The sequence below is a fragment of the Palaemon carinicauda genome, chromosome 3 (assembly GCF_036898095.1).
Source record: "Palaemon carinicauda isolate YSFRI2023 chromosome 3, ASM3689809v2, whole genome shotgun sequence".
Lineage (NCBI taxonomy): Eukaryota > Metazoa > Arthropoda > Malacostraca > Decapoda > Palaemonidae > Palaemon > Palaemon carinicauda.
In genome coordinates, this window is record NC_090727.1 from 129,042,277 (window position 1) to 129,069,452 (window position 27,176).

The 27,176-nt window shown below is 42.1% G+C and overlaps 1 protein-coding gene across 1 annotated transcript in view; it reads left to right on the plus strand.

The window, feature by feature from the left end:
• Positions 1–27,176, plus strand: part of LOC137638503 (vesicular integral-membrane protein VIP36) — a 27,337-nt gene extending 161 nt beyond the window's left edge. Inside the window, exons 1-6 of the mRNA XM_068370602.1 lie at positions 1–8; positions 6,810–7,014; positions 8,798–8,906; positions 17,141–17,303; positions 18,539–18,705; positions 25,575–27,176. The exon at positions 1–8 is cut by the window's left edge and continues 161 nt beyond it. Coding sequence (XP_068226703.1) covers positions 1–8; positions 6,810–7,014; positions 8,798–8,906; positions 17,141–17,303; positions 18,539–18,705; positions 25,575–25,787 — 865 coding nt within the window. The 3' untranslated portion in view covers positions 25,788–27,176. The remainder of the gene's footprint in view (positions 9–6,809; positions 7,015–8,797; positions 8,907–17,140; positions 17,304–18,538; positions 18,706–25,574) is intronic.

Sequence of the window (27,176 nt, forward strand, 5' to 3'; positions counted from 1 at the left end):
GTACCAAGGTAAAGCCTCGAAATACCCCTAGAGTCGGTCTGGGCTGATTCCTTCCTAATGTCATTTTGTCTTACGGCCTATGACCGTCCATTTGTTTTTTTATCATTTAATTTGTATGTTTGTTTCTTATTGGTAGATCTAGATGCTTAGAAACTGTGCTTATGTATGAAAGCAGCTACCTATATGTATGATGACGTCTAAATGGGGACGTCAGCCCCCCTCCCCCGTTAGGTAAGTAGGTAAGGACACGGCTCGTATGGGGTGGGGTAAGTTTAGGGAAGCCTCTGTATATCAGCGGCCAGTTCCTCAAGTGTTCATTAAAAATGGACATCAACTAACCTAAACATTCCCCCCTAACCTAACCTACAAGCCATGTCCTTACCTACTTACCTAACTTGGGGCTAACGGCCCCCTGCAACCCCCTTTACACTGTCGTATTCCAAGTTAGGCATGTTAATACATACAGGTGACCGCTATGATACATACACCCCAGTTTAGGTTAGTTGGTGTCCACTCGTATGCACGCGGGAGGAACTGGCCGTTGATATACAAAGACTCCTTGTAAAGCATATCTGGTAATATGGCCGTGTCGTCTGTAGATCGACAGATCAGCGTATCTATTATCTTTAAGCCTTTCTCTATCGTTTATGATACGTTAATTTGTAGAGAAACTGGAATTCACCCTATAAAATGGACGAGTTCTGGCTAGTTTGGCATTTTCCTCTATACGGGGCTTAATATCCTACGTCTTATGTATTGACAAAATATGAACATTAAATTTTCTAACTCCATTGTTTTTTTGGGGGTTGACTGATGGTTTTTATTATAGTTACGGGCAGAAAAAGCTTTTCTATTTAAAAGAAACAGGTGTTTCCTATAGAAAAACTTTTAACCCTTTTACCCCCAAAGGACGTACTGGTACGTTTCACAAAACTCATCCCTTTACCCCCATGGACGTACCGGTGAATCCTTGCAAAAAACTGCTATTTAAATTTATTTTTTGTATATTTTTTATAATTCTTTGAGAAACTTCAGGCATTTTCCAAGACCAACCTGACCTCTCTCTGACGAAAATTAAGGGTGTTAGAGCAATTTAAAATAAAACATACTGCAAAATGTGCTTGAAAAAAAATAACCCCTGAGGGTTAAGGGTTGGAAAGTTCCAAATAGCCTGGGGGTAAAAGGGTTTTCCAAATAGCCTAGGGGTAAAAGGGTTTTCCAAATAGCATGGGGGTAAAAGGGTTAAGTTTTCTTTGAAAATTATACTTATATTCACTGCAAATGAAACTTGATTATCTAATAAATATTAATCTATGGGGTTAGCGTGCACAGCTCCGCATGCACTGCTTGCCAATACAGAGGTGCTTGATGTTTTTACCCCCTTTCTTAGACAGTCAAACGGGTTTTTGGTTTATTTACTGTTGAAGGTAAAATTCAGCCACTCGTTGAGATACTACCGCTAGAGAGTTATGGGGTCTTTTGACTGGCCAGACAGTAGTACATTGGATCCTTCTCTCTGGTTTACGGTTCATTTTTCTTTTGCCTACACACACACACACACATGCACCGAATAGTTTGGCCTATTCTTTACATATTCTCTGCCTAATATACCTGACAACACTGAGATTACCAAACAATTCTTCTTACTGCACTGTAATTGTTCAGTGGCCACTTTCCTCTTTGTAAGGGTAGAAGAGACTCTTTAGCTATGGTAAGCAGCTCCAAAATCAAACCATTGTTCTCTAATCTTGGGTAGTGCCATAGCTTTTGTACCATGGTCTTCCACTGTCTTGGGTTAGAGTTCCCCTGCTTGAGGGTACACTCGGGCACACTATTCTATCTTAATTCCTTTTGTTTTAAAGATTTTATAGTTTATATAGAAGATGTTTATTTTAATGTTGTTGCTCTTCTTAAAATATTTTATTTTTCTTCGTTTCCTTTCCTCACTGAGCTATTTTCCCTGTTGGAGCCCCTGGGCTCATAGCATCCTGCCTTTCCAACTAGGGTTGTAGCTTAGCAAATAATAATAATAATAATAATAATAATAACTGTAATTCAAGCCCGCATTATTATCAATTACTAAGGCCTCGTGTACAGTGGGAGGTTCATGGCCCAGATTCCATTGATATTCTCTATTCAGAGTTGAGGGCAATATGGAAAGGATCCTCTTCACCTGCATCACCTCTTAAGAGTTCTTAGCGTTAATGTGGAGAGTTACGACAGACCTCGGTCTCCATTTCGTAGCCCTAGCCCACTTACCCAAGTTCCTTTCTTCTATCTTGCTCTCTAAGCACATTCAACTTTTACTTCCAAGGGCAGAGTGGTCTCCATGGTCCCAAATCTGCCTAAATTCATTAACCCTTTTACCCCCGGGTTATTTGGAAATTTCCAACCCTTAACCCCCAAGGGGTTATTTTTTTCCCAGCACATTTTGCAGTATATTTTTTTTTAAATTGCTCTAACAGCCTTAATTTTTGTCATAGAGAGGTCAGGTTGGTCTCATTCTCTTGGAAAATGCCTGAATTTTCTCAAAAAATTATCAAAAAATATGAAAAACTAATTTTTATAGCATTTTTTTGCAAGGACGTACCGGTACGTCCATGGGGGTCAAGGGATGGCTTCTGCGAAACGTACCAGTACGTCCTTTGGGGGTAAAAGGGTTAATACACCTATAATTCAAATTTATTGTATTCTTTAAATATTGGGAAAAGCAAACTTTATTGGTTTTTATTAGCACCATTATATAGAAACAGAATACAGTGGAACCTCTACACACGAACGTATCTACATCCGAATTTTCCAACATCCGAAGTAAAATTCGAGCAAATTTTTGACTCTACACCCGAATTTTATTTCGACACACGAAGTAAACATTACGCCATGGAGCGTCGAGTGCTCAGTTCTCTATTCTTGTGTGTATCGTGTGGTTGTCCTCTGTTTGGTCTGTTATTAACAGTGCTTATTTTCTTCCTTTTCTCACATTTCCTTTTTGATTTTACCTATAATCATGGTGCCTAAGAAGCTAAGTTTCAGTACAGGAAGAAGGCAATTCTTTCATTAGAATTGAAGCAAGAATTTATGGAAAAACATGAGAGCAGTGTGCATGTGAGTGATACTGTATGGCTAAACAATATGGCCGGAATAGGCCTATTATCTCGAGGATCATCAAGCTGAAGGCAGCCATTAAAGCAAATAACCATCGAAGGGGATCACCATTATTACAAGACATCTTAGCAATACCCTGGAAGAGATAGAACGCCTTTTGTTGATAGGGATAAAGGACAAAGAGATTGTTGGCAACGATCATTTGTGAGAAGGGCCAGCGTGATGAACAGAAAGAAAGAAAAAGGTGAAGAAAAGAAAACCATGATAGCATTAACAAGCTCTTTTAAATAAGACTTCTCTCTTTTTCTGTTTCTCTCTAAACATAGCATTAACATGTTCTTTAAATAAAATCTCTCTCTCTCTCTCTCTCTCTCTCTCTCTCTCTCTCTCTCTCTCTCTCCTTCTTCGCTGTTATAGTGTTAGATACGTCTATTATTTTTTTCCGAGAGAGAGAGAGATTAAACAAAAATGTGTTTAGAGTACATATGATTTTCAACAGCGTCAACGAGTTGAAAAACAATTAAATGTAACTAAGAAAGTAATAACAGCTAATCTGAATTCCTTTATTAACTAAAACAGGAATTGCTACGCAGTAAGAGAGACGGTCGGGGAGGAGGTAGAGATGGTGACTGCGATAACATACTGTAACTCGTCACTGAAAGTGATGAAAATAAAAAATCAAAAGAAAAAAAATGTAAAATATATGAAATATAAAAATAAAAAAAAAATAAATAAGCTAAGTTAGATTAAAATTTCCGTAGTGTAAGTTACGGTATGTTATCGCAGTCACCATCTCTACCTCCTGGCCGATCGTGTCTCCTCGTGCGTGTGTGTGTGTTTGCGCATACGCACACGAGTGTGTTTGTATCAATATTTGATTTAGTTAATAAAGGAATTCAAATTCGCTGATATTGTTTTTTTTAGTTACATTTAACTGTCTTTCAACTCGTTAACGCTGTTAAAAATCATATGTACACAACATATTTTTGTTTAATCTCTCATTTTTGTTTAATCTCTCATTTATGTTTAATCTCTCTCTCTCTCTCTCTCTCTCTCTCTCTCCTCTCTCTCTCTCTCTCTCTCTCTCTCTCTCTCTCTCTCTCTCTCTCAGAAAAAAATAATAGACGTCTCTAACACTAACAGTGAAGAAGAACAAGAGAGAGAGAGAGAGAGAGAGAGAGAGAGAGAGAGAGAGAGAGAGAGAGAGAGAGAGAGAGAGAGAGAGAGAGAGAGTATTTATTTAAAGAACATGTTAACACCATGTCTACCTTCTCGCCGATCGTCCGTCTCCGGCGTAGCAAATCTTACACCTGCGTTGGCCTGTCTCTAAGGTAAAGTGGCAATAAAACACATTTTTTGTTTATTATTTCTTTATAATTTTCTTTTTTACATGCTTCTTACATATTATGCAGTAATGTTATTGTTATGTGTGATTATGTGTGTGTAGCCATTTATTAAGGATTTATTATGGGTTTTTAGGCTGAGGAACGAATTAAATGAATTACCATGTATTCTTATGAGAAAATTCGTTTCTACATCCGAACATTTTCTACATCCGAAGTTGGTTCAGGAACGGATTAAATTCGTATGTAGAGGTACCACTGTATGCTATAGTCATTTTATAGTTTATATATGACATATCTGTTTTTGACTTTGTTAATAGTTTATATAGGACATATCTGTTTTGACGCTGTTACTGTTTTTAGAATGATATATTGTTAATTTATTCTCATCATTTATTTATTTCCTTATTTCCTTATCTCACTGGGCTATTTCTCCCTGTTGGAGCCCTTGGGCTTATAGCATCTTGCTTTTCCAACCAGGGTTGTAGCTTGGCTTGTAATAATGATAATAATAATAATAATAATAATAATAATAATAATAATAATAATAATAGGGAGTCTAAAAAAAAGGATATTGTTGCATTTGGAGAGAAATTTATGTAAAGTATGTTAATTTCTTGCACCAATGTTCAATGAGCTCGCTTTACCTTATGTATTTATTTTCCTCATAAGTCTGTTCATCCTTTGCCTTCAGATCTTCGATACCGGTACTAGGTACTATACCATTCAGCATGAGGGGAAAATTTTTATTCTGCTTTGTTGTTACGTTAGTATTTGGGTCTACACCTCCATAAGCATCAACATCCATGAAGAGTGTTAATATGTCTTAAATGCTAAACTAGTTAGTTTAGCCTCAGAAAAACACGATTGATATCAAACTTCAACCAATCGAGTTGATTGAACAGCAAAGTAATGATCAAACGTCTCATCAGGTGTATCAAAAATTCCATTATCTGCTGGGATCCCTCTTTATTTAATGGTCACAGTATGTAATATTGGTTAAGAAATTTATTCAGGGTTGTAACTGAAATAAATGTATTTGAAACTTGAGATAATCTTCTAAGCACCAAAGTAGTAACTGGAATGTTCTCTAGTCTTGGGTAGTGTCATAACCTCTGTACCATGGTCTTCCACTGTCTTGGGTTAGAGTTCTCTTGCTTGAGGGTACACTCAGGCACACTATTCTATCTGATTTCTCTTCCTCTTGTTTTGTAAAGAAATTTATAGTTTTAGAAAATATTTATTTTAATGTTACTTTTCTTAAAATATTTTATTTTTCTTTGTTTCCTTTCCTCACTGGGCTAATTTCCCTGTTGGAGCCCCTGGGCTTATAGCATTCTGCTTTTCCAACTAGGGTTGTATCTTAGCAAGTAATAATAATAATAATAATAATAATAATAATAATATTGGTAAGGCTGAGGCTATTGCAGGCTAAGTAGGATTTATTAGTAAGACAAAGATTATTGCAGGCTTGCATTGGCTGGCATTCAGTGTAAGATTTAGCTAAGCTTCCAGACCAACTAAGCTTGACTAAACTAATCCATCTGAAGTATACTTAGACACAGTCTAGAATAGTTTAAACTGTTATTTATGCTCTAGACAAAGTGTAGACATAGACATTTATTCTCTAGCCTAAATTTAATTCCTTACTGATTTAGTTAGTTTGAAGAAAATTTGCTTAACCTAACCTTGATTCTCTTACTTTCTTTACTTTTACTTTGATGTTTGCTTTTCCAGTCCCATGCAGCAGGGGAACCTCACTCTACAGGACCTCCACTGTCGTTTTACCTTGTTCGTTCAGAGTATTTAACGTTTCATTTCGCATATTGTTCATTTACTGTTAAATCGTCACTGTTGTATGACTGTTGAAATAAGAAAGTCTTCAGTTTTGTCTTGAAAGCCTTAATGTCTTCAATCATTTGAATACTTATTATATACTCTTAGGACTGCATATTTAAAGGCTCTATAGCCTTAAGTAGACATAAATCTAGGTTCCAACAGTTTGAAGCCATCTTTAACTATTCTCGTGTCGACACGATTTGTTGGCTGCGCAATATGTAGCAATTCTCTTAAGTATTTTGGATGCCCTGTTCTGATAACTTGGTGGATTATTGTACGTATTTCAAATTCAATTCTTGCCTTAATCGGCAGCCAGTGCAAATCCTATTCCTAAAGTTTTTTCACTGTCCAGATAGTGTTTAAGTTCTATTGAATATTGTACTTTGTAGTGTATTTTATCTCCCTTCTTCAAGTGCACTCTATTCATCGAGTTTCTAATGATTTAAATGTGTAGTTGTATGTTGCTACTAGCTTTGTAAATGGCAGAAATTTTATGTAACAAACAAAAATTTCACTTTTCAGGTGTTGGCACATCAATTCCCTACTGGGATTTTCTTGGGTCAACGATGGTAACGAGTAATTATATAAGACTAACAGGAGACATTCAAAGCCAACGTGGGGCTATCTGGAATAAGGTCCCTCTCTCAGTCCGCAACTGGGAGATGCAGATCCATTTCAAAGTCCATGGAAGAGGGAAGGACTTGTTTGGCGATGGCTTTGCTTTCTGGTAAGTAATTTTGTTTCTTAAGTAAAGCAACAGAGTAAGAGAAAAGTAGAGAATAAAGATGGACAGAAGGGAGGGAGTGAAGAGGGCTTGGGAGGAACCTTTAAAGGGGAGAAGATCAATAGGGAGGCAGTGAATTAGATGGCGAGATAAGGTGAAGGATGATATGGAGAGAAGAGGTTTGGTGGAAGAGGATGCATTTGAAAGAAGGCATTGGAGAGGGCGCATCAGGCAACTGACCCCTTAATGTAGGGATAATGGTGGGGAAGAAGAAGATTGGTTATTTACCTGCTTGGCAATCTATTGAAGGTGGTTTAAGACCGGCTCAAGGTTGAAAGTTTCTTATGATGTCTGCAATCTCACCAGCCTTGTGAGCTAAGGATAGGGGATCTAGAGGAGCTTATAGGTCCGCCTGCTGAATCATCAGCAGCTATTGTCTGGCCCTCTGGGCCAAGCTTGATGGATGGGGGATGTGGGCACTGATCATATATGAATATGGTCAGTTTCTAGGGCATTGTCCAGCTCAGGTATTTTCAACATTTCTTGCCTCTGCCATTCATGAACAACTTTTAAACAACAACAGGAGAAACCAAATGGATTGAAAATAAATGCTTTAAGAACTACCTTATGGATCCAATCAATAAGATTAATGAATAACATTGCCCCAGGGGTATTGATCCTTTTCAACCACAGCCAATTGAAGATGCACAAGATGAGAAATAAGGCCAAGTAAACTGATGGTGAAAATCACGCTGGTATGTGTTTAAAGTCGCCCATCCTATCGTCAGCTGCTAATTCTCAAGAATGTTTTGTGGGACAGGGAAGCTCATAAGAGAAACGGAAAAAGTTGTGGCCCTTTCCAAGAAGCGATAAAAGGAAGAGAAACAATTTTTACAGTAGTTCCTCTATAGATTAGCATGGAAGGACTAGAAGGAAATACAGTACTACCTGTCTCTCATGAATTTTATAGTTAATTATAACTGTGAGTTCAGGATGTGAGGCCACTTTTTTAGGACCCATTTGTCTATTAGCAAAAGTAATTGGTATAATTTGTGTGAAAGCATAAGTTTTTTCAATATTTACATCTATAAACTTCCTGTAAATTTTCCTGCATACAGTGCTGTAATATTTGCTATTTTTTAGTGGCCTACTCTAGTTGATACAAATCTGGTTGTAGACAGTCTGGTAGTGAAATCATTCAATGACTAAGATGGACTGCATAGCATTGTAAGATTTCACTAATTTCTAGCCACATTCCCATGTGTTTTACCAAGTGATTCATACTTAGCATCTTCCCATGGTCATTGATTTGAGGTTTTTGGCATTCTGGCATTTAACCCTTTTACCCCCAAAGGACGTACTGGTACGTTTCACAAAAGCCATCCCTTTACCCCCATGGACGTACCGGTACGTCCTTGCAAAAAAATGCTATAAAAATTTTTTTTTTTTCATATTTTTGATAATTTTTGAGAAAATTCAGGCATTTTCCAAGAGAATGAGACCAACCTGACCTCTCCATGACAAAAATTAAGGCTGTTAGAGCAATTTAAAAAAAATATACTGCAAAATATGCTGGGAAAAAAATAACCTCCTGGGGGTTAAGGGTTGGAAATTTCCAAATAGCCTGGGGGTAAAAGGGTTAAGGTCATTTACGCCATGAAAGGTTTGAAATCATGAAACCTGAATAATCAGTTTGAGATATTTTTCATACTGCGCTGCATTTAACCTGTCTCATTATGCTTGAAGATCTGAATTGTCTAATAACCCCTTTAAATCTGGCCCACAGGTACGTAAAGGAGCCAATGCTTAGCGGCGATGTGTTCGGGAGCAGAGATTTCTTCACTGGATTAGCCATCATCGCTGACACTTACAGCAATCATAATGGAGTCCACAATGTAAGGTCTTTCCTAAAACCCCGATTCGTCTTGCCTGTTTTATTTGTGATTTATATTTGTATAGATTTTCTCATCCTTGTTTTGGTCACTTGATTTTGTACACTGAACTTTTATATATATTTGATTGAATTGAAAAATAACTTTATTTTTTTTTTATAATTGTATATGTTATATAATTCCTATTTATTTATGTACAGTGTTTGTATATATGTGATTGCTTGTGTACATTAAGATATGTACTTAGAAATGAAAGCAAGTCCTTTTGGCAAATATTAGGAGAGTTAAGGACCGCAATTTAATAATGCTGTAATAGAAAAGGTATTCATCATTAAGAAAATCCATACGAAGATGCTATTATCTAGCTAATAGGAACAGAAATGCGAATCTATTATACTTGCATTGGAAACAGATGTCCATGCATCAAGCATTCCTGTTGGAGTGGAATATTGTAGCTTTTGAGATCTTTGGATTGATATTCATTGAGATAAAATACAATTTTGTTACGTTAGTGACGAAATTGCGGTTTTTTCAATATTAATCTTACCCGATGATCATGTAGCTGCAACTCTGTTGCCCGACAGAAAAAACCTAAGGTCGGGATACGCCAGCGATCGCTATACAGGTGGGGGTGTACAACAACAGCGCCATCTGTCGAGTAGGTACTCAGGTACTTCTTGTCAACAAGAACCAATTTTTCCTCTGTCGTGCCACCGGCAAGACCTACTTGGATACGCTGTTGTTTCTGGAGTTGATTTCACGCTTTTTGGTGATGTATTCTCTCTAGATATTAGCTTTCGCTGTTCAGGAGTTATTATCATTAACTTATCAAGCTTGTTTGATTAGTTTTGGATTAATTGTTGACGACTTTGATAGATTTTGGATTCCCCCCTTGGCTAATTCAAGATGTCTGACCATTCTCAAGTCCCTAAGTACAGGCAGTGTAGCGCTAGGGACTGTTCTAGGCGTCTTCCGAAGGCCTCTATAGATCCTCACACCGTTTGTTCCAATTGTAGGGGTAAATCCTGTCAATTGGAAGATCGATGTGAGGAATGCGCTGGGCTTTCGGAATTCGATTTTAATGAATTCCTTAAGAATGCACGTAGGCTAGAGAAGGATAGGATCAGGAGGAGTTCGTCTCGCTCTTTTGATTTTTCCTCTCCCCATGCCCCTCAACCTATTCCTTCCCCTGTAGTGGTGACTCCCGACCCTGCTACTAGTGCTCAACCCTCAATGGCGGACATGATGCGTGCCATTCAGGCTCTTGGTGACAGAGTGGAGTCATTAGCTAATGACCGGAATGAACTTTTGGCCGATGTCAAAGAGTTGAAAGAGAAAAGTGCAGTGGGAAGTGTAGTGAGTGCAAGTGCGGTGAAAAGTGTCAGTGTCAGTGTTACGCATGAGGGTGCATCTGTTCGTGCCAGTCGTCCTCCCAGTCCGGGACCTCTTGCAAGCTCCCAAGCCCAGGGGAGAAGCAATGTCGAAGGACCAAAGGGTTCGACAGGCCTTGATCAGCGTACGGATGTACCCTCAGTGGTTGCGGACGTATCTTGCAGAGATCGTCCCATCCACAAACAGACGAGTGAGCCCATTCATTCCTCGTCTGTGGAAGAAGTTTCTAGGAAGAAACGTTGGACCAAGGTCTCACGACCTCTCAAGCGCAAGGTCCCTTCCGAGCGAGTCCAACGGCCCAGGTGTAGCCACTGGGTCAGTTCGGACTCGCCGCAGTCTTCCGAAGACTGCACACCTCCCAAGAGAGGTAGAGTGGTTCCGCAGCAGGCAATCACTCCGTCTGTTGCCGCACCAACCACGGTAGACCCTAAGTGGTCTATGCTGCAGACTATGCAGTCTCAGCTTGCTTCCTTCATGCAGGAGTATCGTGCTGAGAAGGTTGACACTGCACCTGTTAACCTACAACCTGCCACGGTTGTGCGCTCAGCAGATACTGCGGCTGCCTGCTCCCACACTCCGCCTGTGAGAGCTCCACCACCGATGCGCAGTCGACCCTGCCAGACGCATGTTGACGTTAGCCGACATGCGGCACCCTCCGTTGACATGCGTGAGCTACCGCATCAGCAGTGGGAAGGTGCTGTCAAGCTGCCGTGTTTTGACGCAATGCGGCAGTCTCCGCAACCCACGGCAGTCCCTCCCACGCACCAGCACTCCGCTTTTGTTGTTGCCAGCTCTCAGACTGACCAGCAGCGGCATGATGTTGGATCCAGTGCAGCTACGCATGCACCCGTGCTGCCGGATTCAGCCGTTCAGCTTTCTGCTCCACCTTTGCCACTTCCTCCTCAGCATTCGGATGAAGGAGTATCTGATGACGACGAAGCTGCGCATTTGGACGATCCGCACTCCGACATAGAAGAACCCAAGTCTACGCCTCCCTCCTTAGACTTTAGGAAAGTCCTTGCCCTGTTTAGGGAGTTGTATCCGGACCAGTTTGTGTCTGCAACCCCGCGCTCACCTCCCTCTGAGTTCGCTTTAGGCATGCAGTCAGCAGCTCCTGCCTTTACGAAACTCGTACTCGCGCGCTCATCCAAGAGAGCTTTGAGGGTACTGGGAGAGTGGTTGCAGTCCAAGAAGCAACTGGGGAAGACAGCCTTCATCTTTCCACCTACCAAGCTTGCTTCCAAATCTAGCGTCTGGTATGCCACGGGAGAGGAACCCGGCTTGGGAGTTCCTGCCTCTGCCCAGGGCGACTTCTCAAGTCTGGTTGACTCTCCCCGCAGGCTGGCTATGAGACGCTCCAAGATTTGCTGGACCTTTTCGGACATGGACCATCTGTTGAAGGGAGTTTTTCGTGCTTTTGAGATCTTCAACTTCCTGGACTGGTGTTTGGGAGCGTTAAGCAGAAAGACCTCCCCTTCGGATAAGGACTCTGCCATGCTTATCATGTCTAGCATGGACAAAGCCATTCGGGATGGGTCTGGTGAGCTTGCGGCTTCGTACGTGTCCGGAGTGCTTAAGAAGCGAGATCACCTTTGCTCCTTCTTGTCTGCGGGGATCACACCATGCCAGAAGTCGGAGTTGATGTTTGCTCCGCTTTCCAAGTGTCTCTTTCCGGAAGAGCTGATCAAGGGGATTGCTGCCTCGTTGATCCAGAAGGATACCCATGACCTGGTGGCGTCTTCCGCACGTAAAGTCACAGCTTTACCTTCCGTGCCTAGACCTAGGATGGACACACCAGCGTCTAGGTTCATCCCGCCCTTTCGTGGCAGAACCTCCAGCAGAGGAGGTACCCGTGCCGACAGTCATCGTGGCAGAAAGAAGAAGGGTTCCAAGTCCTCAAAAGGCAGAATCTGACTGCCTACCTCTCCAGACAGCAGTGGGAGCCAGGCTCAAGAACTACTGGCAGGCTTGGGAGAACAGAGGTGCAGACGCTCAGTCTGTGAAGTTGCTAAGAGAGGGGTACAGGATTCCGTTCTTGCGCAATCCCCCTCTAGCAACTACTCCCATCAACCTCTCTCCCAACTACAAGGAGGAGGACAAGAGGCTAGCTTTACAGCAAGAGGTGTCTCTCTTGCTACAAAAGGGAGCGGTAGTCATAGTCCGGGACCATCAATCCCCGGGCTTCTACAACCGTCTCTTCCTGGTAGCGAAGAAGACAGGAGGGTGGAGACCGGTGCTGGACGTCAGTGCTCTCAATGCTTTTGTCACCAAGCAGACGTTCACCATGGAGACGGCGAAGTCGGTGCTAGCATCGGTCAGGAAGGAAGACTGGATGGTCTCGTTGGACCTAAAAGACGCGTACTTTCATGTCCCCGTCCATCCAGACTCCCAACCTTTCCTAAGGTTCGTCTTTTGAAAGGTCGTTTACCAGTTCCAAGCCCTGTGCTTTGGCCTAAGCACGGCACCTCTTGTGTTTACCAAACTGATGAGGAATATTGCCAAATTCCTGCATTTGGCAGACATCAGAGCCTCCCTCTATTTGGACGACTGGCTTTTAAGAGCTCCGTCAAGTCGTCGCTGTCTGGAGAATCTCAAATGGACTATGGATCTGACCAAGGAATTGGGTCTCCTGGTCAATATAGAGAAGTCCCAACTCGTCCCATCCCAAACTATTGTCTATCTAGGTATGGAGATTCAGAGTCGAGCTTTTCGGGCTTTTCCGTCGGCCCCCAGAATCAGTCAAGCCCAAGAATGCATCCAGAGCATGCTGAGAAGGAACCGATGTTCAGTCAGGCAGTGGATGAGTCTAACAGGGACGCTTTCATCGCTGGCCCAGTTCATCGAGTTAGGGAGACTCCACCTCCGCCCCCTTCAGTATCATCTAGCTGCTCACTGGAGAAAGGACATGACGCTAGAAGCGGTCTCAGTTCCTATATCCAAAGAGATGAAGTCTGCGCTGACGTGGTGGAAGAACAGCATTCTTCTCAAGGAAGGTCTACCATTGGCTGTTCAGACCCCCGACCACCTTCTCTTCTCGGACGCATCGGACACGGGCTGGGGTGCGACACTGGACGGACGGGAATGCTCGGGCACGTGGAATCCGGATCAAAGAACACTTCACATCAACTGCAAGGAGCTATTGGCAGTTCATCTGGCCTTGAGAAACTTCAAGTCCCTCCTTCTAGGCAAGGTGGTGGAGGTGAACTCCGACAACACTACAGCCTTGGCGTACATCTCCAAGCAAGGAGGGACTCATTCGAGGAAGTTGTTCGAGATCGCAAGGGACCTCCTCACCTGGTCAAGAGATCGAAAAATATCGCTGGTAACGAGGTTCATTCAAGGCGACATGAATGTCATGGCAGACCGCCTCAGCCGGAAGGGTCAGGTCATCCCCACAGAGTGGACCCTTCACAAGAATGTTTGCAGCAGACTATGGGCCCTGTGGGGTCAGCCCACCATAGATCTGTTCGCTACCTCGATGACCAAGAGGCTCCCAAATTATTGCTCACCGATTCCGGACCCAGCAGCAGTTCACGTAGATGCCTTTCTTCTGGATTGGTCCCATCTAGACCTGTATGCGTTCCCTCCGTTCAAGATTGTCAACAAGGTACTGCAGAAGTTCGCCTCTCACGAAGGGACACGGTTGACGTTGGTTGCTCCCCTCTGGCCCGCGAGAGAATGGTTCACCGAGGTACTGCAATGGCTAGTGGACGTTCCCAGGACTCTTCCTCTAAGAGTGGACCTTCTGCGTCAGCCGCACGTAAAGAAGGTACACCCAAGCTTCCACGCTCTTCGTCTGACTGCCTTCAGACTATCGAAAGACTCTCAAGAGCTAGAGGCTTTTCGAAGGAGGCAGCCAGAGCGATTGCCAGAGCAAGGAGGACATCCACTCTCAAGGTCTACCAGTCAAAATGGGAAGTCTTCCGAAGCTGGTGCAAGGCGAATTCAGTTTCCTCAACCAGTACCTCTGTAACGCAGATAGCTGACTTCCTTTTACATCTAAGGAATGTAAGATCCCTATCAGCTCCTACGATCAAAGGTTACAGAAGCATGTTGGCAGCAGTCTTCCGCCACAGAGGCTTAGATCTTTCCACCAACAAAGATCTACAGGACCTCCTTAAGTCTTTTGAGACCTCAAAGGAGCGTCGGTTAGCCACACCAGGTTGGAACCTAGACGTGGTTTTAAGGTTCCTGATGTCAGCAAGGTTCGAACCGCTTCAATCAGCCTCTTTTAAGGATCTCACATTGAAGACTCTTTTCCTCGTTTGCTTAGCAACAGCTAAAAGAGTCAGTGAGATTCACGCCTTCAGCAGGAACATAGGTTTTACATCTGAAACGGCTACATGTTCCTTACAGCTTGGTTTTTTAGCTAAAAATGAGCTTCCTTCTCGTCCTTGGCCCAAGTCGTTCGAGATCCCAAGCCTGTCCAACTTGGTTGGAAACGAACAAGAGAGAGTACTATGCCCAGTAAGAGCTCTTAAGTACTATTTAAGACGTACAAAGCCATTACGAGGACAATCAGAAGCTTTATGGTGTTCTATTAAGAAACCTGCTTTACCGATGTCTAAGAACGCAGTTTCTTATTACATCAGGCTTTTGATTAGAGAGGCCCATTCTCATCTGAAGGAGGAAGACCATGCTTTGCTGAAGGTAAGGACACATGAAGTTAGAGCTGTCGCTACTTCAGTGGCCTTCAAACAGAACCGTTCTCTGCAGAGTGTAATGGATGCAACCTATTGGAGAAGCAAGTCAGTGTTCGCATCATTTTACCTTAAAGATGTCCAGTCTCTTTACGAGAACTGCGACACCCTGGGACCATTCGTAGCAGCGAGTGCAGTAGTAGGTGAGGGCTCAACCACTACATTCCCATAATCCCATAACCTTTTTTAATCTTTCTCTTGAAATGCTTTTTATTGTTGTTTTTGGGTTGTACGGAAGGCTAAGAAGCCTTCCGCATCCTGGTTGATTTGGCGGGTGGTCAAATTCTTTTTTGAGAAGCGCCTAGATTAGAGGTTGTGATGAGGTCCTTTAGTATGGGTTGCAGCCCTTCATACTTCAGCACCTAAGAGTCGCTCAGCATCCTAAGAGGATCGCTAGGCTCAGTAAGGAAGACGTACTTAAAAAGGCAGAGTAATGGTTCAAGTCGACTTCCTTACCAGGTACTTATTTATTTTGTTTGTTATTTTGAATAACTGCTAAAATGAAATACGGGATACTTAGCTTCTAATGTTAACATGTATGCTGGTCTCCACCCACCCCCCTGGGTGTGAATCAGCTACATGATCATCGGGTAAGATTAATATTGAAAAATGTTATTTTCCTTAGTAAAATAAATTTTTGAATATACTTACCCGATGATCATGAATTTAAGGACCCTCCCTTCCTCCCCATAGAGACTCAGTGGACCGAGGAGAAAATTGGTTCTTGTTGACAAGAAATACCTGAGTACCTACTCGACAGATGGCGCTGTTGTTGTACACCCCCACCTGTATAGCGATCGCTGGCGTATCCCGACCTTAGGTTTTTTCTGTCGGGCAACAGAGTTGCAGCTACATGATCATCGGGTAAGTATATTCAAAAATTTATTTTACTAAGGAAAATAACATTTTAATGAGATATGCATTTGTAGAGAATCAAAACGTTTTAAAAGATAAAAAGCTATAGTGTATAATTAACCCATTTACCCCCAGGCTATTTGGAAATTTCCAACCCTTAACCCCCAGGGGTTAATTTTTTTCAAGCACATTTTGCAGTATATTTTTTTTAAATTGCTCTAACAGCCTTAATTTTCATCATAGAGAAGTCAGGTTGGTCTCATTCTCTTGGAAAATGCCTGAAGTTTCTCAAAAAATGATCAAAAATATGCAAAAAAAAAAAAAAAATTAAATGGCTTTTTTTTGCAAGAACGTACCGGTACGTCCAAGGGGGTAAAGGATGAGTTTTGTGAAACGTACCAGTACGTCCTTCGGGGGTAAAAGGGTTAAGATTCTTAGAGAGCGCATAGTTATGGCTGTCTCAGGAACATGTTTCATTAGTCTGGTCAAACTACCTTACATGCACTCTACAGTTCTATAGTGTAGGAGTCATGGTCACTTGTTGGTAATCTTGGAATTAACTATAAATGCCACTTTCTTAATAACGTGATTATCTATTGGCACTATTCCAGAAGAAAACTGTACAGAAATACAGTACCTGTATGGATTTTTTGTAGTCTTTCTAGCAAAACTTAGTCATGTATGATGATACGTTATTTTGAATTTCTTACTTAGATAGCAAATACAGTACCAAAGTAGCTCTCTCTCCTTACGGTAATTGACATCTTCAGCGAAGCTGTTCGAGAAATTACTTGGTCATGACTACAAAACAGCATTGTTGTATTATTAGTAGAGGAATTGTGATGTTTGTTAGCAGAATTTCGCGTTGAAAATACAATAGTTAAAATGGTAATGGGTGAAATCTTTCTTCAAACTAATATTCTGAGTAATCAAGACTTCCTTACATAGTGTTGAAAACTAATTCTCTCTCTCTCTCTCTCTCTCTCTCTCTCTCTCTCTCTCTCTCTCTCTCTCTCTCTCTCTCTCTCTCTCTCTCTCTCTCTCTCTTCGATCATGATGTTTTGGGTTGTACAAATAATGATAAATGATCACTATATTAATGATCATGATGTTATGACGATGTCAAATAAATAAATAAATAGATGATGGTCCTTACATAGTGTTGAAAACTTTTTAATTTCCAAAAGACTTCTGCTTCTCTGTGTTGTAACAAATTCATAGATCGGTAGAGAGATGCTTTCGAGTCGTGACCGGCACAGTGTTGTACATATTTGTCTTATCAATCCACAGCACGGTCACCCGTATGTATCGGCAATGGTAAACAACGGCACCTTGCACTACGACCATGACCGCGACGGCACCCACACTCAGCTTTCTGGATGTGTGGCCAAATTTAGAAATGTGGACCATGACACTTTCTTATCTATCAAATATGTACATGACACATTAACTGGTAAGTAGAAAAACTTCGGCTTTTTAAATGTTTTATAACTACCACGTAACGACCTATTTAATGGGTTTAGACATAAAAAGCCTTTTATTTTCAAGAGAAATTTGTGTTTAAGAGTATAGTTGACTTATTGTTTCATTTTTTATTTTCAAGCCAAATTGGTAGTGGTGGTGGTGGTTGGGGGGGGGGGGGGGGGGCAGTAGCTGTAGTGAACGACACTTTGTAGTAACGGGGGATTTTGAGGAGGGAGAAGTCTAATTGGAAAGGGATCTCTGGTAGTGGTTTCACTCGCCCCAGTTTTAATACCGACACACTTTAGCGGTGAGCAAGCTGGATTTATTCCTAGCATTCCATGCAACTTTTTTCTCTGGTATATTTAGCAGTATTTATACCTTTGAAATGGTGCTTTAAGGAGCATTTCACTGGGCGACACAGGTTCCTCACCCAGAAATAGATTTTTCCTTCGCAAAATCCCTTTTCTCTTGTTAAATTTAAAATATAATAGTGCCGTTGCTAAACCAACAAATCAAGATTGCTTTTCTGTCTTTTCATTGTAACCACTGAAGAACTTAGAGCTTATTCCCTTGAACTTAATCACCATCATTCTTTGTCACAATTTAAGCCCAATTCTTATTTGTTTCACTACTCTCCAATAATGTGAAATACAGAAGTGTCAAGGGTAATAATGTCCCATGGTTTGCACATTTTTATGACCACTTAAAGGTCAAAATAATTTTCCCAAGATTGAAAACCAATTATGCCTGCCTCATTCACTATAGTCCATTTCTTTTAGCGAGGCATATTTTGCACCGACTCGCAGCGGTGCCCTTTTAGCTCTGAAAAGTTTCCTGATCGCTGATTGGTTGGACAAGATAATTCTAACCAATCAGCGATCAGGAAACTTTTCCGAGCTAAAAGGGCACCGTTGCGAGTCGGTGCAAATCTGCCTCGCTAAAAGAAATGGACTATAGTATATCTTGGATGGTAACATTCTGCTCATTGTGACAGAGTACATACGGTTGACCACTAAAATTTAGCATAATAATTCAGTTTCAGTGTTTCCCACCAGTTACATGTAACTACTGGGTCTCAAAACTTTAATAACGTAGGATTTATCTCTCCAAATGTTCAAGTTTTCTACCGACAATGCTCGGTTACAGGATACATCGATTACAGTCCATGTAAAACTGCATTTTATATCCACTGTATAGTAAGTGCTGGTGTATTTCTTGTTACAGTGGCTATTGATATAGATAACAAGATGGCCTTCAAGGATTGCTTCACTGTGGAAGGTGTTTTCCTGCCAACTGGATACTTCTTTGGTGTTTCAGCCGCTACAGGTGACCTAAGCGATGCTCACGACATCATCTCTCTCAAATTATACGACCTTACAACCCCTGACGATGTAAGTCTATCTAAGCTTGATATACTGGTACAGTATACTAAATTCATTCTTTTTATGAATACTGTAGAATGCTTCCAAAACCTGGTAAATATTTTTTGTTAGATAACATTTAATTTGAATATTTTATACTCATTTTAGTTAGGGTTTCAATTGAAAGATTTAGCAAAGTCTCATTAATTGTTAACTATTCTTGTTTTTTTTTCTAGTTTTGTAATTAAAAGTTTAAAACCAATATGAAATACTGTATTTTTCAATATTAAACTTACCCGATGATCATATAGCTGTCAGCTCTGCTGCCCGACAGAAAAACCTACGGGCGGAATACGCCAGCGATCGCTATACAGGTGGGGGTGTACATCAACAGCGCCATCTGTCAAGTAGGTACTCAAGTACTCGATGTCAACACAGAACCAATTTTCTCTCTGTCGTGCCACTGGCAATACCTACTAAATACGCTGTTACCAACTGGATTTGTTTTCACAACTATTTGGTGAAGTACACTATTCCAGTTTTGAGCTTTCGCTATGCAGGGGTTTTATCTTCATTTCAAAACTTGAACTCGTTTTGGATAGTTTTAATTATGGTGACAAAGAGAGTATGGACTCTCTTTCACTTTTAAATGGCCGACCCTTCCCTTAGACGGAAGTGTGTTTAGGTTTTTAGTAATTTTGCTTAACACGTTATAGATCTATATTTTATATCTCTCCGCCTTTATTAGGCCTCTTCGATTAACTTTCCTTTTATTATAAACATATAAAAATAAATTTTTATGTTTTGTTTATATGCGACCTTTCCTGATAGTAGGCGGTCCTGACTTGGAACCGAAGTTAATCAACGTTGAGCCCGTTATATCGTATTTAACCTTTAAAGAATTTAAAACTTTTTAAATTTAATGTTTTATGAAAGAATTTCTTTGATAGTCTCGTACTGTTTTCAAAGATGAACTAACGTTTAGTTTTTAGTCTACGCTGTTGTTGGCGTTCAGGACGTTCAACATGCGCTCTATCGTTACGATAGAGAGAGAGTGTATCACGGTTTCACTTTGCAGTAAGAGTAAACCGATTCTAGCGTTTCGTTCATTCTTTCTTAGCTTAAATGGTTTAAATTCTAAATTAAAGGAACTTTTTATTTGAAAAATCTTTCAGTTTTTTTTTCCTTTAGCAAATATCTTGTTTTGACGATATATAATTGGGCTCTTCTCTCAGGTGCGAAATCTAGAGAGAAAGAGAGAGATAGAGACGGAGGGAGAGAGAGGAGAAAAAACGTTTCGTTCAAGCGGGTAACGTTTTTCTCGTTTTACTCTCCTCCCTAGTCGCTGTAGGGGAAGAAGGTAAAACGTTTCTAGGGTTTTATTCTTGTTCCCAGGCTATGTGCGGTGAGAGATTGTAAACGTAGTTTATTTGATCTAGTGTTTAGTCTCTTTCCCAACCACTGAATTCTTTATCTTTATATATGTTTTCTGTTGCATTATACGACTGTTTTCGCAATTACTACCTTTTAATGAAGGGTAGGATTGTGTGTTTCAGGTAGAAATCAGTAAAAGTTTCGATTTCAGTGAAATAAGTGCAAAACAGAAAATCAAAGTGATAAAGTGATATGCGCAAAGTGTTACAGTGTTGCGTCCGAGGGTTCGTCTGTTCGTGCCTGTCGTTCACCTAGTCCGGGACCTCTTGCAAGCTCCCAAGCCCAGGGGAGAAGTAATGTCGAACGACTTATGGGTTCTTCAGGCCTTGATCAACGAACAGACGTTTTTCCCTCCGTGGTTTCGGGCGTATCTACCCAAGATCGCCCCACCCACACAAAGACGAGAGAGCCCATTTACTTCTCGTCTGCGGAAGAGGTTTCTCGTAAGAAACCTTGGACCAAGGTCTCGCAGCTTATTAAGTGCGAGTCGGTCCCTTCCGCGCAAGTCCAACGGCCCAGGTGTAGCCACTGGGTCAGTTCGGACTCGCTGCAGTCATCCGACGACTGCACACCTCCCAAGAGAGGCAAGGTGGTACCGCAACAGGCAGTAACTCCGTCTGTTGCCGCACCCGCTATTTTAGACCCTCAGTCACAACGGACAGTAGCTCCGTCTGTTGCCGCTTTTGTAGACCCTAAGTGGTCTTTACTGCAGTCTATGCAGACTCAGTTAGCTGCGGTTATGCAGAAGTTTCGTGCGGAGAAGGTTGACACTGCTCCCGTTAGCCTACAACCTGCCACGGTTGTGCGCCCAGCTTACGCTGAGGCTGCCTGCTCCCACACTCCGGCTGCGGAGAGGTTGGCGCTGCACCCGTTAGCCTACAACCTGCCACGGTTGTGCGCCCAGCAGACGCTGAGGCTGCCTGCTCCCACACTCCGGCTGCGGAGAGGTTGGCGCTGCACCCGTTAGCCTACAACCTGCCACTGTTGTGCGCCCAGCAGACGCTGAGGCTGCCTGCTCCCACACTCCGGCTGTGAGAGCTCCTCCACCCATGCGCAGTCAACCCTGCCAGACGCATGCTGACTCCCACAGACGCACGGAGCACTCCGTTGCCGTGCGTGAGCTACCACAACAACAGGAGGGTGGAGTTAAGCTGCCGTGTTTTGACACAGTGCGTCAGCCTCCGCAACCCACTGTGGTTACCGCCACTCGCCCGCAGCAGACTAGTCAGTCAGGAGTTGAGGCTTCCCCACACAGCTTTGGTTGTTGCCAGCTCACAGACTGTCAAGCAGTTACATGACGTTGCCTTCTGGTCTGCTACTAATGCGCCAGTGCTGTATGTCCTCACGCACCTGTTGTGGTTGACAGTTCAGTTTTTTGACAGTTCACAGACTGTCAAGCAGTTACATAACGTTGCCTTCTGGTCTGCTGCTAATGCACCAGTGCTGTATGTCCTCACGCACCTGTTGTGGTTGACAGTTCAGTTTTTGACAGTTCACAGACTGTCAAGCAGTTACATAACGTTGCCTTCTGGTCCGCTGCTTATGCACCAGTGAGACCCTCACTGAGGTTACCTAGCTTTTTTCGGACAAGGTTCCTGTAGATGAGAAAGTGCTGTTCTCCCTCCTACTGATATTCCTTTGAGGACTCTGTCATTTGGAGAGGAGCCTTAAGCTGCTTAGCCTCCGATGGACTTTAATTATAGCATAACAAGGCTTCCAGGGATGGTAAATGGTTCCGCTTCAGTCGCTAACCCCGTCTGTTGCCACACCTGCTCCCGTAGACCCTAATGGGCTTTGCTGCAAGACATGCAGTCCAAGCTTGTGTCCTTGATAGCGGACTTTTTACGGAGAAGAACCTTCTGGCCAACAACCTTCCTACCGGTTGGTTGTGCGCCCTGTTGACGCTGAGGTATCCTACTCGCGTCCGCCAGTTGAGGTGGTTCCTCCACCGATGCGACCCAGTGTGGGTTGCCAGTCGCACGTTGGCGTTAAGCGACGCTCGGAGGTGGTTGTTGACGTTCAGTGTGTCACTAGGAAGACGTTCAACAACCAGCAGAGGTGACTTGTTGTGACGCAGTGCGTCAACCTCAGCAACCCGGTAGGGTGTTGACTGCACAACCCAGACAGTCTAGACAGTTTCGGGTTGACGCTGTACTTCCTCGCGTCCCCATGGTTGACAGTTCACAGACTGTGCAGCAGTACCATGATATTGCATCCGGCTCCGTCACGCATCCGCCAGTGCGACCGGATTCAGCGAGTCAGACGTTGCCCACTCCGTTGCCGTTTCCTCATCAGTTTCGGATGAGGAACCCTCTGATGAGGACGTTGCTGAACAAGACGATCAACCCCCAGCCCTGCTATCCATCCAGAAGATGCTGAAGAAGGAACGCTGCCCTGTCAGGCTGTGGATGAGTCTGGTAAGGACACTGTCATCCGTGGTTCAATTTGTGTCACTTGGAAGACTACACCTCCGTCCTCTTCTGTTTCATCTAGCTTTTCACTGGAAAAAGGACAAGACGCTAGAAGCGGTCTCGATCCCGGTTTCCGGAAAGATTAAGTCTTGTCTGACTTGGTGAAAGGACTTTATCAACCTTAGAAAGGGTCTTCCCCTGACTGTTCAGACTCCCAACCACGTTCTCTTCTCGGACGCATCGGACGTAGGCTGGGGTGCGACATTAGGCGGTAGGGAATGCTCGGGATTATGGAACTCGAGTCAAAGGACAATGCATTTCAACTGCAAGAAGCTACTGGCAGTACGTCTGACCTGGAAAAGCTTCAGGTCTCTCCTTCAAGGCAAAGTGGTGGAGGTGAACTCGGACAACACACGGCTTTGACGTACTGTACATCTCCAAGCAAGGAGGGACCTACTCTCTGACATGGTACGAGTTCGCAAGGGACCTCCTCACCTGGTCAACAGGTCTAGACTTTTCACTAGTAACGAGGTTCATCCAAGGCAACTTGAATTTCATAGCAGATTGTCTCAGTAGGAAGGGACAAATAATTCCAACAGATTGGACCCTCCACAAGGATGTATGCAAGAGACTTTGGGCCACCTGGGGCCAGCCAACCATAGATCTCTTCGCAACCTCGATGACCAAGAGGCTCCCAATAGTTTGCTCACCTATCCCGGACCCAGCAGTAGTTCATATAGATGCCTTTCTACTAGATTGGTCACATCTAGATCTATATGCATTCCCTCCATTCAAGATTGTCAACAAGGTACTGCAGAAGTTCGCCTCTCACGAAGGGACAAGGTTGACGCTAGTTGCTTCCCTCTGGCCCGCGAGAGAATAACTCACCGAGGTACTTCGATGGCTAGTAGACGTTCCCAGAACTCTTCCCCTAAGGGTGGACCTTCTACGTCAGCCACGCGTAAAGAAGGTACACCAAGGCCTCCACGCTCTTCGTCTGACTGCCTTCAGACTATCGAAAGACTCTCGAGAGCTAGAGGCTTTTCGAAGGAGGCAACCAGAGCGTTTGCTAGAGCAAGGAGAACATCCACCCTTAGAATCTACCAATCGAAGTGGGAAATCTTCCGAAACTGGTGCAAGTCAGTATCCGTATCCTCGACCAGTACCTCTGTAACTCAATAGCTGACTTTCTCTTATATCTGAGGAAAGAACGATCTCTTTCAGCTCCCACTATCAAGGGTTACAGAAGCATGTTGGCATCAGTCTTCCGTCACAGAGGCTTAGATCTTTCCAACAATAAAGATCTACAGGACCTCCTTAAGTCTTTTGAGACCACGAAGGAGCGTCGTTTGGTTACACCTGGTTGGAATTTAGACGTGGTACTAAGATTCCTTATGTCAGACAGGTTCGAACCGCTTCAATCAGCCTCCCTGAAAGATCTCACCTTTAAGACTCTTTTCCTGATATGCTTAACCACAGTTAAAAGAGTCAGTGAGATTCATGCCTTCAGCAAGAACATCGGATTCTCATCCGAAACGGCTACATGTTCTACAACTTGGTTTTCTAGCCAAACACGAGCTGCCTTCTCGGCCTTGACCAATATCGTTCGATATTCCAAACTTATCTTATGGTTGGAAATGAACTAGAAAGAGTATTATGTCCTGTAAGAGCTCTTAAGTTCTATTTAAAAACCTTTACGAGGCCCGTCTGAAGCTTTATGGTGTTCAGTTAAGAATCCATCTTTGCCTATGTCAGAGAATTCTTTATCCTATTTTATCAGACTGTTGATACGAGAAGCTCATTCCCATCTGAATGAGGAAGACCAAGCTTTGCTGAAGGTAAGGACACACGAAGTTAGAGCTGTCGCAACTTCCGTGGCCTTTAAACAAAATAGATCTCTGCAAAGTATATTCGACGCAACCTATTGGAAAAGCAAATCAGTGTTCGCGTCTTTTATCTTAAGAATGTCCAGTCTCTTTACGAGAACTGCTACACTCTGGGACCATTCGTAGCAACGAGTGCAGTAGTGGTGAGGGCTCCACCACTACGATTCCCTAATTCCATAACCTTTTTAATCTTTCTCTTGAAATGTTTTATTATTGTTTTTGGGTTGTCTGGAAGGCTAAGAAGCCTTTCGCATCCTACTTGATTTGGCGGGTGGTCAAAGTCATTTCTTGAGAAGCGCCTAGATTAGAGGTTTTGATGAGGACCTTTAGTATGGGTTGCAACCCTTCATACTTCAGCTCCTAGGAGTCGCTCAGCATCCTATGAGGATCGCGAGGCTCAGTAAGGAAGACGTACTTAAAAAGGCAGAGTAATTGTTCAAGTCGACTTCCTTACCAGGTACTTATTTATTTTATGTTTGTTATTTTGAATAACTGCTAAAATGAAATACGGAATACTTAGCTCATAATAATGTCAACATGTAATGCTGGTCTCTACCCACCCCCCTGGGTGTGAATCAGCTATATGATCATCGGGTAAGTTTAATATTGAAAAATGTTATTTTCATTAGTAAAATAAATTTTTGAATATACTTACCCGATGATCATAAATTAAAGGACCCACCCATCCTCCCCAATAGAGACACAGTGGACAGAGGAGAAAATTGGTTCTGTGTTGACATCAAGTACTTGAGTACCTACTTGACAGATGGCGCTGTTGATGTACACCCCCACCTGTATAGCGATCGCTGGCGTATTCCGCCCGTAGGTTTTTCTGTCGGGCAGCAGAGCTGACAGCTATATGATCATCGGGTAAGTATATTCAAAAATTTATTTTACTAATGAAAATAACATATTTCTATGTTCTCAAAGCCCAAGGATTTGTTTTCTTCAAATATCAGACCCCAAATTTTTGGTTTCAATTGAAAAATTTAGCAAAGTGTCATTAATTGTTAATGATTCTTGTTTTTTTTTTTCTAGTTTTGTAATTAAAAGTTTAAAACCAATATGAAATACTGTATATTTCTAAATTTCACAAAGCCAGAGAATTTTTTTTTCTTTAAATATATAAATATCAGACCTCAAATTTGACAAATTTCTCCCGTTTCAGGATATTTTAGAAGATCGAGCCAATATAATGCCTTCTGCCTTATACATGGAACCTCCAAGAGATCACGTTGCCGACCCCAAGCCATCTTCGCTGTCCATTTGGAAGCAGCTGGTGCTGCTCATCTTCGGCGTCTGCGCCATTTGCGGTGCCGTCTTTATAGGGGGTCTCTTTTACGTCAAACATAAAGAACAGCAGCGCAAGAGGTTCTATTAGTTTTCCTGAAGGGTTTGCCCACCCCTTTTTTTCCAGTGTTGGTAGAGGTTATTGTAGATATTTTTTTCTACTTGAGGAAAGAACCCTGTGAGGTTTTATTTTGTCGTCATAACTCCACTTTTTGCGTATAGTAAATTGAAAGATTAAATAAGCCTATTTAGTATAGTGATGGTCAGCCATTTTTGAGAAAGTGAATGTTGAATTGATCTTGTACCAATCTCTCTCTCTCTCTCTCTCTCTCTCTCTCTCTCTCTCTCTCTCTCTCTCTCTCTCTCTCTCTCTCATATATGTTAGTGACTTACCATATCACTCTCCTTAATTTTTTTTTACATCCTTACATAAAGAATTGTATTTGAGAGACAGGATAGATAGAGTTTCGGCGCAAGAAAAATTCCCATTTTATTTCATAACTTAATAAGATACTGGGATCGCTAATAACATCGTCCTCGCAACGCGAACGTCGCCTTTTGGTAGTTCTATAGGGCCTGGTAAACTCCAGTAGTTTGGGATACAAGTTAACACTGGTGACTTTAGCATACCTTGTATTTCGAGTCATCTGAAATTTCCCTTTGATGTTTGGTAACCGGAGCCAGTGGCGCATTGAAAGAAGAGGTTCATCCACTCAGGTTCCTAGTTCTTAATGATGCTAAGTGGCCATACTGCTATGGGGAATATTGCTCTCATTTTCAAGGTGATTACCTCAGATTGAGTAATTTTGCTTGATTCAAGGAAATTTGTAGAGTAATGGTACTTTCTTGGTAATTTTTTCATCAGATAATCTTTTGATTATAGATTAACATTATGTATAAAAAATTTATCTTTCAGATTTTTCTCAAAATAGAGCGCATTTGTTAATCGTGATATAATTGTTTTGCATTTTATGAAATTTTTTTTTTAGTATTTAAGGTAATTTTTCTAAATTTGAGGCAATTTCTGAGGTAATCCCTTGAACATTTCATGAGAGCCCTGATGGGGAATGAATTAGTTTTGTTATTGGTTTCACTTATTGAATTCAAAGCACATTTTGTAATGTTTCATCATTATGAATTCTTTGGCAGCAGTCAATATTTCAATATGCATTTTTTTTATCATCTTTTCATCATAATCATTCAGGGAAAATTTAGGTCTTAGATTATATGATGATTCATATATTTAAAGTAAACAGTTACATTCTCAATAAGGTTTTGCTAATATGAATTTGAGAAATACTCCGCAGGAAGTAGAATGTAAATACTGTATTAAAATCCACCTGAGGTAGGGAAGAAGGGTTAGAATTTTGTAGTTTGTAGTGAAAGCAAAGCAGGTAATTAGGTTACTTATTTTTACTATCCGCGTAACTATAGTCAATTTCTTTTAGCGATGCAGATTTGCACCGACTCGCAGCGGTGC